The sequence below is a fragment of the Hippopotamus amphibius genome, chromosome 4 (genome assembly GCF_030028045.1).
Source record: "Hippopotamus amphibius kiboko isolate mHipAmp2 chromosome 4, mHipAmp2.hap2, whole genome shotgun sequence".
Taxonomy (NCBI): Eukaryota; Metazoa; Chordata; class Mammalia; order Artiodactyla; family Hippopotamidae; genus Hippopotamus; species Hippopotamus amphibius.
The window spans coordinates 14,809,057-14,822,962 of NC_080189.1; the positions used below are offsets into that span (position 1 = coordinate 14,809,057).

The window sequence follows — 13,906 nt, forward strand, 5'->3', positions numbered from 1 at the left end:
TTTTCTCTTTTTAAAATGGCAAAAGGTATCTCCATATGGTTTACGTGGTACATTACTTCATAGAGATGCAGAGTGGAATTTGTGATATACAGTTAAATGCTTTGTGTTGCTTCTGCTTCTAGAACCTGAAATCTGGCAATGTTTCACTCCCTCAGGGCCTGGGGACCCAAGTTTCAGAAGGATGCCTGTGTGTTTCAGAAGGATGCCTCTGAAACCCAGGGTAATTACCAGATCCATTAAACTTGCCTTTGTTGATGAAGCTCTCTTTAATTGTTGCTACAAAAAAAGCTGCACGTCTTGCAAGTATCACGTAGCTTGAACAGTAAGATGTTTGCCCAAGTTGTTTTTCAGGAGCTTGAAGTCAGCTGTGTCTAGTTGGAGCTCGAGCCAGTTAAGACTGATTAAGACCACCGACCTTCCAACCGAGCATGTGCCAGTGTTCGCTTGGTGACCTTTTGATGTCAGAGGGCCCAAAACTCCACCCTCAGAACACAGTAACGTCGACATTTTCTGAACTTGTGTCCCGTGGAGAAGCCTGAAGCTTAGTTGCACCTGCACAGAACTACGACTGCCTCACCTTTTTCTTATCTCCAATCATTACCTTTCCCCATCTCCCCACGCTGCAGCTTTATCCCATAAATGCCCTGAGCCCCTTTGCCACTGGGGAGGCAGATTTAAGACTTGTTCTCCTGTTTTGATGCTTGGCTGCCTTGTGAACGTATCTTTTCTCTGCTGACAACCTCAGCATCTCAGCACTTGGCTTGCTGTGCGTGGGGAGAACGAGCCTGGTTCGGTAACACCTTGTTTTGGGGGAATTTGAAAGAAGCAGAAGACATGATTCCTGCTCTCAAGGCACTTACAGGTTGGTGTGACTAGATGCACATTGTGAAATGTTGCAGAGCAGTTGAGAAGAGTCCCAAAATATAATATGGAGTATATATAGTTAGCATGCGAAGTGCTGGGAGAGGATAGGCAGGGAGGAACAGGTGAGGCTGGCCAGATTTCCTGGAGTGGTGAGTCTTGGGTTGGAGCTCTGAGGACGGGAGGGGTGTGGACTGTTGGAAAATAAGGAGTGGCAACCCCAAGGGCTGGCGTTTTCTCTGTTTTGGCTAATTTCTCAGTGCAGGGCACAGAGTACATATTTCAGTAAATAGCTGGTGAATGAAGGAATGAACAGGCAAGGGGAAGAGCAAAAGCCGTCTAAGGCTAGGAGGCCAGAGAGATTGGCTTGGGTTGGGGAGGAAGGTCATGTTAAGAGAAGACCAACGACATTTTGAAAAGATAGTTAACACATAGGAATACAGGCCGGACGTTTATTGCTGTGGGGACCATATGTCAGGCATGATGTCCAGTGCCCAAACCCAGGACTCAGATTTTGCCCTCCATGAGTTCAGGCCCAGCATTCTTCATAACGCAGGTGGTGACCGACTGAGGACTACCAAGGACCCCAAACAGTGATGCTGAAGGGGTTCTGGGGTGCAGGGGCCCTGGGGTGCAGGCTTACCTGAAAGCTGGTGGGTACATCCTCAAGGTCTCTGCAATCACCATGTCCAGGTAGGGCAGGCCTTCCTGGAGGCTGCAGTACTCAGGGACCGGCTGATGGAGGGGTGGTGACAAAGAATGTTGAGTTAGACCAAGTCACACAGTGGTCAGTCTTTTCCACTAACTTTAGAGTCTGGCTCCAACACTCGCAAACACTGAAAGGGAAACCCCACAAGATGAAAAGTGATACTACCCAGATTGCATTAGATTGGCATGCCCCATGTTCTGCTAAGCAGAATATTCTGCATCTTCTGTTGTGCTTGTTTCACGGTGCTGTACATTACCGAAGATGAGCAGGCTGGGCCTGGGACTGCAGGGCCTTTGAGTGTCAGAGAAGTTTGTTATAAATCAATGTTGGCAGCAGCACTGCTAGTGTTTATTGAGAGCCAATGATGTGGCAGGCTACGTAGTATACACCATCCCTTATGATAAAAGAAATTTCTACGTATTGAGATACAGGGAAGTCATTCTGCCTTATATGTGAGTTTACTCGAATTTTATGCTAACTAAAATAAACTGTGGCCTATCAAACACACATTGTACAGCTGCTTTACTTATTAAAGAAAAGGGCACATTGACCAGAAGTAAAGAATGTCCATGTTAGAGATGAAATGCCTCTCTTCCTGGGATGCCAATGCTGGTACTTCTTCGATGATAAGACTCCCTTCCCAGGTGCCAAGGCCATGTTGATTTGCTGTGTACGTGCTTGTCTGTTTTTTTTTTTTTTTTTTTTAAAACCTCCAAGAAATGTAACCCTGACTTGTTTAATGTTCTTTGTTCTGACAAGATATAAAACTGGGCTGGAACCCCTGCTTGTTCAGAGTGGTTTCTCAGAGTCACCTGAGAAGCGGGCTTCCGGGCTAGTACTCAGCTTGGCCCAAATCAGACTCTTTTCTATTCTTATTATTGATTATTAATTATTTTCACTGACAATTTAATGCTCCAGCAAACCAATGCAACAGCCATTCTCCCATCTCTTAGATGATGAAACTGAGGCTCAGAGAGGTTGTCACATGGTAGTAATGGGCACATCATAAAGTTAAAAGACCAGTAGTAAAATAGCAACACCCCCCCCCCAAACCAAACCCACATCTAGAAAGGATCAGTGGTAACAAACACCCAAAGAGCTACAATAAATCAGTAAGAAAAGAAACTCATCAGAAAAGTGGTCAAAGGAAATAAAGAGGCAAAAGACAGAAGAACAAATACGAGTTGCCATGATGAGAAATACACATTAAAACCATGAGATTTGGTTTTTACTCATCAGATCATAAAAAGCTGGAAAATAGTGATTAGTCGCTAAGGACGAAGGTGTGGAGAAGCACAACTCCAGCATTTGATGTTGGGGAACCCTAGCATCCCCGGACAACTTCCATTGGGGTGACCCTGTTGCTCTCTGGCCCTCACCCTATGGCCTGAGGAGGAGGTAATGATGAACTGGTGGGATGCGGAGAAGCTGGATGCAGGCGCCCATGTGGATGGGATGCTCTGCTGGTTTCCCCAGGGAAGGATTTCCCCCGAATCCTCTCGTCCTCTCTCCCTGCTCCCTACTGAGCTTGAGTGAAGTTACCTGCTTCATAGGTAATAACCTCATCTTTTTAAAACAGTTAACGCTAATCACAGAGGAGGCTTCAATTTGGGAGGTCCGCTTGCTTCCGTCCTCCCCTCTCAGGACAGCAGGGGGCAACACTTGGGGCAAGTCCACCCTGCAGGCCCTGCAGCAGCTGCCACCCGGCCGCCCTGCATGGGATCTAAACCAGTGGTTGTAAGAGAGAGAGCTCCCTGGACCGGCAGCATCAGGGTCACCTTAGAAATGTATATCCTTGGGCTGCGCCACGCGCCAGAACAGGACCGAAACTCTGGGGTGGGGCCAATAGGCTGCCTCAGTCCCAAGCTGGCAGGAGCAGGTGCACAGGCCCTGGCTGGGAGGTGCTTCGTGTGCTTGGGGAAGACAACAAGGCCAACTGGCTGGGGCAGAGAAGGGGAAGCAGGGACGGGGGGAGAGTGATGGGGCCAGGACATGCGGAGTCTTGAAGTCGGTGGTAAGTATCTTAGCTAATCTCTTGGAGGGTAGCCATTCGATATAATGCAGTCATTAATGATGTGCATCAAATACTGCTGGGTAAAGAGTCACGTTGTAGAGAACATGTGCACCTAATGTTGACAAATTTGAAGGGCAAAAATGAAAACAGTTGGATTTTCCAACAGTCTCCATCTTCATCTCTGGGAACTGTTTCTTTAGAAGGTTATCGCCGACCCCACACATCCACCTCCATCCCAGGCCACCAGGGGGGCCTGATAAACATGTGACCAATGAGATGGGCCCTGTGCTTGGGGTTTAATGCTCTGGGGTTGCCATCTGCAGATTCCTAGTCATTATATCTTTGAATCTGTGTTTTTTTTTTTAAATTAATTGGCTGCATTGGGTCTTTGCATGTGGAATTTCTCTAGTTGAGGTGAGCGGGGGCTACTCCTGGTTGTGATGTGCAGGCTTCTCACTGCGGTGTCTTCTCTTGTTGTGGAGCACGGGCTCTAGGCGTGCTGGCTTCAGTAGTTATGATGCACGGGCCCAGTTACTCCACGGCATGTGGGATCCTCCCCGACCAGGGCTCGAACCCGCGTCCCCTGCATTGGCAGGCGGACTCCTAACCACTGCACCGCCAGGGAAGCTCTGAATTTGTGTTTTTGGGGTAAAGTCTGAGGGGAAGACAGAATGTGCTCTGGGGACTTGGAGCCTCACCCATGGGTGGTCCCACCCTGGCTGCCTCCCAAGGATGGGTTCCCAGCTGCTTGCTCTCCTGCCCCTGGTGCCTGGGCCCAGGCTGGCCGCCCTGTCTCTGCTTTGCCCTTTGAATACTGTTGCCCTTCTCCCGCAGCAGGGGCCTGGGCTCAGGCACAGAGGGTAGGGATGGGGTGCCTTCACCCTGAAGCATCTTGGGGTGGGCATGGTGTTGGCCATCCCTGCCCCAGGCTGGCAGCACCGTGGCTGTGTGTTGGGCCAGGCAGGCCTCTGCCCACCCCTGGTCCAGGTACCACATGTGTCCTGGCACAGAGGTTTAAAGATCTTTGGGGGTCACAGCCTACTGTGGGTTTGGGGGCTGGGCCTGTGGGAAGGGGGTTGCCTGGCTCAACTTCCCTAGACCCTGCCCTAGGCTGCATGGACCTGGTGGCTGGCAGGAGGGGGCAGAGCTCCTGGGTAGTGGTGAGGGCCTGACTCTCCCAGCCCATCCTGTGCCCCCAGGCCACAGGACGAGCCCCTGGTGTACCCTCTCATCCTCCTTCCACTCTTTAATAGTTTGGTTTGTGTTTGTCTCTTCTGGCCCATGAGTCACAAAATACAAATGATGTAATTTCAGTGATTCTGCATGAATGTTAAATTCTCTGATATTAATATTTAAAACTGCTGTTGCATGATCCAGAGATGAGTGGTAAAATTCATGCTAATAATTTACAATTTAGAGTTTTCTTTACTTAGACTGGTATTAAATAGAGAAAAAAAAACACTGTGATAATTTGAGAGATGAAAGAAGAAAGGAAGAACCTTCCTATGTACTGTTAACGGCACTTTCCCCTGCTTTTTTCATTTTGCATCAGGTCCAACAAAATAGTCAGCTCTGCAGGCCACGTTTGATTGGCCCAAGAGCGGGCCTCTGATGTGAGGGCACCAGCCTGGACAGTTGGACCTGAGACAGAGGAAAAAGGAGTTTTTCTCCAGCAGGCAGAAGCTGAACACAGGTAAGTCATGATCTGTTGGTGGCCATGTTCTGCCTTGCGGATTAATGAGCAGAAAGCATGTTCGCCGTGAGAAAGAAACAATGAATTAGATGTTCAGAGAAGCAGAGGCAAAGGACAGAGACCGTTTCCTGGTGTGCTGTTTGCCATCTGCCCCTGGCAAGTAGCCCTGTGGGTGGCGTCTCAGTACTCTTCCAGTAAGTTCTCAGTTTTGACCTAACTTAGTGACAGCTGAATTCTGTTATCTGCAACCAAAGGAATCTTAACAAATCCAGAAATGTAAAAAACCAAACCAAAACAGTGCTACTGTGCACCAAAATACAGAACTATCCACATATCTCAAAAAGAAAAAGAAACCAGATCTGGGAATAGCATCCCTAATGAGTCAATGGTATTGGTTCCTCAAACAGAACTGTCTGGCTGGGGAGCTGTCAGCATCTGAAAGAGAACTTTTTAAGATAGCGCCAAGGGAAATCTGTGTTATAAAGTCACGTCTTCGTTTATTCTTTCCCCTGAATGAGCTTTCCACGGCTTCTTAGCTTTGGGCTCAAGATACACACATCAACATCAGCGCGTTGGTGCCGCAGTTCTCGTCGTGGTCGAGTGCTAGAAGTGACCAGGTGGCTTTTAATACAAAAGAATGCTTGAGCCCTGCCGCCCGGGGGGGGGGTTTGATTGTTGGCCTAAGGTGGGGCCGGGGCACTGGTTCTGTGCAGCCAAGGGGGTGAGACCACTGCATACGTCTTTCTGTCTCTCTGACCTGCCCTGTGATTCTCTTTTCTGGAGGCATGGATGGATGGGGTCAGGGAAGGCTCAGACCTCAACGGGTTTTTTTTGTTTGTTTTTGTTTTTGTTTTGTTTTGAAAATTTAATATGTTTATTTTATTGTTTAAATAACCATAGTTACGAACAGAATGTGTATGTCTGCTCAACAATGCACAGCTTCTCAAATCTTGGAATCTGGTTGGACATCAACACTTTATTTTTTTGCCTTACTCATTTATTTATTCTCAGACTGGTAGTTTCCAAAGAAAACCAACAAATTCTAAAGCCATTCCTTTTAGGCCCGTTAGTATCAGAACCTGTTCAGTTGACCGCTTGGCACAGAAGACTTTGACATTTTTAGGGAAAGGATAGGCCTCAATGTTTTAACCAGACCTAGGTGAGGCAGGGCAATTCAAGTCCCCACCCTCTCACACGCCAGTTCACCGCGGGGACCTGTGTTTGCCAGATCTTTCAGGAAAACCCAGGACAGAGGGGTCCTGCACCAGTGCCGCCAGCAGAGGGCAGCAAGTGTATGGCAAATGGAGACTAACCGCGAAGCTGGGCCCTTACTCAGAATCACAGACTGAATCCAAAAGGACCTTGGAAGTTTTGAATCCAAATTCTTCATCATAGAGCTGAGCAACATGAGACCCAGAGAGGAAAGGCTGTGAGCTCAAAGTCACACAGATAGAAACTGGGGTAGAAAACCCAGCCCCTCGGTGAACACCCACTGGTGTCAGGGGCTGGGCTGGGCACTGGGAATCTCAAAATGAAGAAGTCTCTGCTCTGTGGGGAGACAGACTTCCGAGCAAGTCATTGTGCTGAACGTGGGGTGCATTAGAGAAGGGGCTTGGAGGGGACAGGAGAAGCAGTCCTGTGTGGGAACTCATTTATTACTTATCCATTCCGCACAGAATTGGCGCCTGCTGTTGACCAGGCACTGTGCTAGGCCTGGAACGTGTTCTTGGATAGGTTACAGTCCATCTCAGGATGCAAACCAGGGGTGCAGGTTACAGAGTGGTGAGCACAGGTGCTGTGGGAGAGCAGATGGGGACACACATCCCGGCCTTTGGGATGGGGAGGCTGCCTGGAGGAAGTGATGTCTAAATGGGGATATTTATGGTGGATAAGAAACGCCAGTGAAAAGTAGGTGTGCCTGTTTGGGTGCTGGTTCAAACAAACCAATCTAAAAACAAAATGATGACTCAATCAGGGGACCTTGGAGCCTGAGTGGATATTTGATACACTTAGGAAAGTATGGTTCATTTGGTTTTTAGTGTAAAGAGGGTATGGTGGCCATGTTTTAGAAAAGAGTCCTTTTCTTTTAGAGATATATACCGAAATGTTTACAGAGGACATGTAGACGATGTGTGGGATTTTTAAAAAAATGGCATCAAGGGAGGGCGGGGAAACCAGAGTGGCCATAGTCGACACTTGTTGAAGCTGAGTGATGGGTACACAGATTTTCAACTATTCTTCTAATTTGTATAGGTTAAAGCTTTCCTTCATAAAAACTTAAGGTGCTAAATAGAAATTTAAATAACAATAGTGTGTGGAACAGCCTCTGTAAAGACTCTGAGGTGTGTGAAAGGATTAAAAATGGTTGTGTCAGGCCAGCCGAGTGGGAGAGGAACTGTTCTGTACCTGGACCACTGGAGAGCAGCGGTCCAGGCGCAGAAGACAGAAGGAAACTTGGTGCAGGGCGACCTGGGCCTGGGCAGCTGTGAAGGAGATGCAGCGGGTGTGGTATGTGGTGAGGGAAGCGGCCGTCAAGAAATAAAATGGAAAAGGTGGGTATGCTATGTGGGTGCTGCATATTTTTCTTTGCCGTCTAGAAAAACTAACACATTAAAAATGGGGGTGGGAGTGGAACTGATTTGAAGTGAAAACAGGAAAGAAAGGGAAGCTTAGTCAAGAACGTTCTTTTCCTTGGAACAAAGGCTGGTGAGCGCACCCCAGATGTTTAAATAGAAGCCACATCCTTGCAGGCGGGAGGCTGGGAGCTGCGCTGAGCTTTGTGCCAGCTGGCCCTGTGCTGTTGCCCTGGGTACGCCAGGCCCTCTGTCCGTGCTGGTAAGGGCCGAGGGGGTCTGCTTGGCCTGGAGTCTTGGGAAACTATGGCAGGGGTCTGAGCAGAGACTTTCAAGCCAGGGAGCACTTTGAGTGTCTGAGTTTCCAAAAGATAAAATGAAAACTGGATCCCCAAGGGTCCTCCCACACTCCTGTAGCAGAGGCCACGTTACCCAGAATGAGAATTGGTAGGACTCTTAAAATCAACCTGCCTCTCCCGCAATGAGGATACCCCTGCAGCCTCTCCCCTGACCTGGGCCAGGCCTCGGGGTGGTCACCAGCTCCCGCCAGGGATGCTGCCCTGGCTCCATTGTCCAGCGGCTCTGGCCTTGGGCCAGTCACCAAGGCAACATCAACAGGTCACCCGGTCTCTAAGTTCCAGGTCGTGATGTTTCCCCACCCATCTCTTGGGGGCAGAGCCAACGAGATACTAAAGGTGAAAGAAAGGAAACTAAGGTACCAAATAAGCAGACAAGACTTCTGTTTAAACATATTTGGAGGCAGGGAACACGTTTCATCATGAGGCCCTCTGTTCTACGTGTTAAACTACCCTGTAAGGATGTGTCAGGGAGGAAAGCAATTCTACAATCCTGTAGAATTCACTTCAGCTGGGACCGGTTCTGTAAAACAAGTAACTGTGCTCTTAGACAGTTGAGAATAAATATTAAATATTTACTGATATTTAATATTTGGAAATAGTGGTTAAATCTTAAATATTGGGAAAAATAGAAACTGAAAAAGCAAATGGAATCTTTGCCTTGTGGTTTACATTCTCAATCCAGAGTCCTTTAATTTTCAGGGAGACTTTTTCATCTGCATTTGATTTTTCAATGGGCAGTAGCTGCTAATTTTATTTCTAAGTTTCTTGGTCTCTTAGTCTTTCTATCATTTGGTTTAGGCTCTGTAAACCAATATTTAAATGCAGTAGCTAAATCTGATGGTTAAGGGAACTCTGTGGAAAAATCTATTGATAAATACTTACAAGTAGGAAATATCACCCTTGCCTATTAATCTTGCTTTGCTACATTTGGATTTTGTGTGACATTTTCTCTGCAAGTTACACACACACACACCCTGAGTCACTCACACCTACACATACACTTCACACACACTGGGTGTGTGTTGATATGATGTGGAGTATAAATGAGAAAAAGAAAGTGAAAATGCTTTCATTGCTTTCAAAAAGATTTTTCCTGAAGTTTTAGGGACCTAATAGAAAAATTAATGCTTTCTTATTTTCCTAAAGGAAATAGAAGTGGGGGCGGCCTCAGTTTTGTTCTTCCCAGAAGTAGTGGCATCAGCAGCATCAGGTAGCATTGCTAAGTGCTCCCCTGCACGCGCTGGACTTGGTATTGCAGACAGTGGGCGGGGTCCCAGCCACGGCCCACCCGCTAGAATCTGGGAGCCTGCCGTCCCGTGAGACTTGGGGTTCCAGCTGAGGGACAGTGGGGGCAGGAAAGCCACAGGAAGAATTGAGGTTCCACTCACACTCACTCTCCAGGGAACATGGACTCTAAGATGAAACGACTGTGGAAAACCTGGCAACTCTCACTTTGCCCTTTTGCCCACCGATCCAGGAGAAAAGCCCCTAGTCTCCCGGCAGCCAGTCTCCAAGCTGAGCGCTGAGCCTGGGCCTGGGGTGCTAGCGCCCTTCCAGCTCTGACTCTTCAGCTTTGACATCCATAGACGTTCTGAGTGAGCCGTTTCCAGCCTGGAGCAAGAAGCAATGGGGGATGGGGGTGGGGTGGGAGGTTTTGAGAGGGATGGCGTGGAGGGAGGGGTCCTTTCTTTCAACGTGGCTGGCTTGCCTAGCCAATGCCCAGACAGTCCTGCGTGCCCGTCTGAAGAATGTGGCAGATTTGATGTAGACATGCATCCCTACCTCAGAAGAGGTAATTAGGAGAGAGTGTACGGCATCTATCTATAACACTCTGAAAGGATGAGACAGAGCCCATCACACGTAAACACAGGGATTATTCCAGGTGCTCTTGGACTCTGAGGCCCAGGCCATTAAGGGATTAGGTGAGGAGATGTAATGAAAGAACATAAACCAGCCTGGCTGTGCCCACACCCCCCCCCCCCCCCAAACACTCACACACCTACACATTCACACACACACCCACACACTCCCATGGTGTCGGCCCTCCCTGCCACGGCCCTGGGTTCAGCCTTACTGATGGTGCTGACCTTCTGCAGGAATTCCTGTCTGCAGACATCTAGGATAATAATGGTACTTCTCCTGCAGTACTGTACTGCCTTTGGAAGGATTTTTACATCCCTTAAATCATTCGGTCTTCACAACTGCACTAGAAAGCAGATAGGGCATTTTTGTTGCCTATTTTGTAGATGAAAAATAACAGACTCAGAGAGGTTAGTGGCTTGTCCAAGGTCACACAGCCAGCACATGGCAGAGCCAGAACTAAACGCTGATCTTCAGATTCCAAGGATTTTCCATCATGCATTGCTGCCTAGACCACCCTCCCTCTCTCTCTTATCCTCCCTCTACCCTCCCTTCCTGCCTCTCTTATTGGCCTTTGTACGTTTTTCTGGAAGAGTAACATGCACACAGAAAATATAACACAAACAAAAGTGTAGCGCTTGGTGAATGTTCACAAAGTAAGCACACCTGTCTGTGTCACCGGCACCCAGATCAAAACGCAAAACCTTTCCAGCCCTCCCACGTGCGCCCGCGACCCCTTCCAGCCACAGCCCCCCGAGGGCAACCGCTATCCTGGCCTCTAACACGAGAGGTTATCTTGCCTTTCTAAAAGCTTTAGGTAAAGGGGACATTCATTGCGTCGGCGTCTGTGCCTGCTTTCTCATGTTCACTGGTGCGTCTTTGAGGCTCATCGGTGGTGTGGTGTGGCGTTGCAGGGTGTCCGCTCCACATCCATTCATCCTTCCAGCTGTGGATGGACATTTGCGGCGTCCCCAGTCTGGGGGCCATCGTGAATAAAGCGGGACATCCTTGTATGTGGCTGTTGGTGAACGTGAGTCACGTTTCTGGTGCGTGTGTACCTAGGAGTGCAATTGCTGGGTCACAGGGCATGTGTGCGGTCAGCTTTAGTAGACGCTGTGACAGTTCACAAGCTGGCTGTGCGTACTGCCTAAATGTTAACGGTGAATCAGTCGAGAGGCAGCGTGTTGACACCCCCGTCACCTCTATTTCCTGTCACCGTGGGTTCCTCCCTGCATCTCTCTGCCTGCCCCCTGCAGCATGCTGGAATGTAACCACTATCTCTATTTCCAGAAAGGGTTGAGAGAAAAAATAGCATATTATTTTGGGAGCTGAGTTATTTATTCCTACAGTTTGTTTGGGGGGTAGGGGGGTAGGAACAAATAAGACACATCTAATGACCTAATTTTAAAACTGTCTCAATTATCAGACACAAGCCCTCATAAGCATAAAACACACTCCCCAATCAACTGGATTCGAGGTTTTGAATGATCTACTGTTTTGTAATATTTAGGATTCGGTTCTCTGCAGTAGCATGGACTGTCCACAGTTGATTACATGTGATGTTTAAAGAAGTAAGCCCCTACGTAATCAATAGCTAAAGCACCCAGCCCACTTCCTTTGCACTGGGGGGAAAGTGTATGGCACTACTTTGCAGAGAAATATTTTTTGTTCACTCTCTCCTCAGACAGACATCGAGTACCTGACAGGTGCTTAGACGTCAAGTGTTGGGGGTGGGGAAGAGAGGGCAAGAGCAGATAAGATCCAGTCCCATACCTACAACGTATGTGTTCGGGAAACCACTTACTTGTTCAAAGGTTTGTTATTTTGGCAAGAGGGAGCCACTGAAGGTTTTTGATGAGTAGAGGTGACATGCTGAACATGGTATTCTGTGATCTGATATTGACATGGAGGGATATTTGGAAGCGTTAGGGGGGCGGGGCAATAAAACAGGCAACGAGGGCAGGAGTCCAGGCAACAGTGATGAGCTCTGAGGACCGTGTCAGCTGTCAGAACGGGAAAGGGGGTAGAAAGAGGGGTGCAGTGTAAGCAGCGATTCTCCCTGTCGGCCGCTCCCTGCCGATGCCAGGCCGCACTTAGAAATATTCCATTTTAATTGGTCTGGACTGGGCACCGGAGTTAGTATGGTTCTAAAAGCTCCCAAGGTAATTCTCTGCATCCAGAGTCATTGGTATAAAGGAAGACTGGCCGGGGAAGGTGAATGTCTGGATATAAGGGGTCAGGGAACAAAGAGATAAGTGTGATTCCCAGGTTTCATTGCTGAGGACTGAAAGAAAGAGGGAAACAGGACCGACCTGGGTGGGGCTGCCTCCTGTAGGAGGAGCTCGGCTTTGGCAGGGCTGTGTTGGGGGCCCCAGCAGGAGATGGTGTCCAGTTCAGCCCAGAGATGCACGAGTCATCTGGGATGGAGGTGGGGGGGGGGGCGGAAAGCACGGTGCTGAGGTCTGAACCATGAAGACTGCGCAGGGGAAGGGGGCAGAGGGGCTGGAAAGGCCATTGCCTCAGTCGGCTGGGGGAGGGAGGTGAGGCCAAAGCCAGCATCCCTGCGGTCAGGGGATGGGCAGGGAGAGAGGGAGGGAGCCAGAGGGAGTGGAGGGGGACTGACCCTTCTGTGAGGCACACTGAACAAATTCAGGAGAACAGAGCAAACCAAGGGGAGAAATGAGGGCGTTGTCACCTGTCTGAGTGGCAGGCATGTGACAGAGGGACAGGATGTGCTGCTCCTGTAGTCACTGGGGCTCGAATCAGGCCCAACAGGAAGTCCCAGAGAGAGATTTTGACTCAACATACAGAAGAATTTTCAAATGACTAGAACTTAACAAAAAAGCTGGCAAGCCCCATGCCAGCTGGAGAGGTTCAAAAGCTGTCACTGAGCATCTGAAAAGGCCGCTGTAGGCTTACGGATCCCTCATCAATAGGAGCTGGGTGACTCCACGGCGCCTTCCACCTCGCCCGCCCAGGGCCGGCCCGTGACCTCAGATCCTGGTCACTCTGCCAGGCCGAGGAGATGTCACGTGAAGGTGGAGAGGAGTCAGCCTGCTCTGCTTGTCCCCCTGGCCCAGCCCCCCAGCATCCCATCCCTCGTTCCAGTGTGCATCTTGGTTGATAATTCAGTCTAGAAGCCAAAGCCCAGGTCACTTACTATTTGGGGAAATGGTAAACAAAGATAAGAGCTTTAAGCACTGGAATTTATTTTTCATCCACTTGGCCTAAAAGCAACTGCGTGTTAAATTTAGAAGGCTGCTTCCAGGCCGCTCCCTGTCCTCCTATTGCCTGCCGCCTCTCTCCCACCCATGCTCAGAACGCGGTCTCGCTGACCATGGAATCTGAAATGTATTTGTAAAGCCCAGGAGTCTTGAGAGGCTGCCTGCCTGGATGTTTATAAAACGTATCATCTGAGGGCCTGGGAGAGGGGGCCGTGTCCTTGGGTAGCAGGCTCTGCTCAGCGTCCCGCCAGCTGCCATCTAGACCCAGATGTTCACCCGAAAGCCCTCCCCAGGCAGGGCCTGGTGCTTCTGCCTCACACTGTCAGGAGGTGAGATGCTCCCCGGGGAAGAAGCCACATTTTCAGCAGACCACCTTACAATTTATTTACAAAGGTCTCCCTCACGCCTGGGAATCTATAATTGAACAGCTCTCTTTTCTATGTAGGTTAAACCCCTTTGCAACCAACTCCAAGAACCTGTAGAAATCCTTTTGTTGGCCTGGAATTCTGTTGCATTGAATATTGTTGGAAATAAATGAGCCATTGTCTGGGCTGAGAATTTTCTGGTTAGATAGAGATCGCCACTGTGATGCGATTTATTGTAGCAGGATTTT

The 13,906-nt window shown here is 49.0% G+C and overlaps 1 protein-coding gene across 2 annotated transcripts in view; it reads right to left on the bottom strand.

Annotated features, from left to right (window-relative positions):
- TBXAS1 (thromboxane A synthase 1) overlaps nt 1–13,906 on the bottom strand; it is a 160,223-nt gene that overhangs the window by 7,893 nt on the left and 138,424 nt on the right. For both annotated transcript variants that reach the window (XM_057732880.1, XM_057732882.1), the window contains exon 10: nt 1,505–1,596. In XM_057732880.1, coding sequence (XP_057588863.1) covers nt 1,505–1,596 — 92 coding nt within the window. The remainder of the gene's footprint in view (nt 1–1,504; nt 1,597–13,906) is intronic.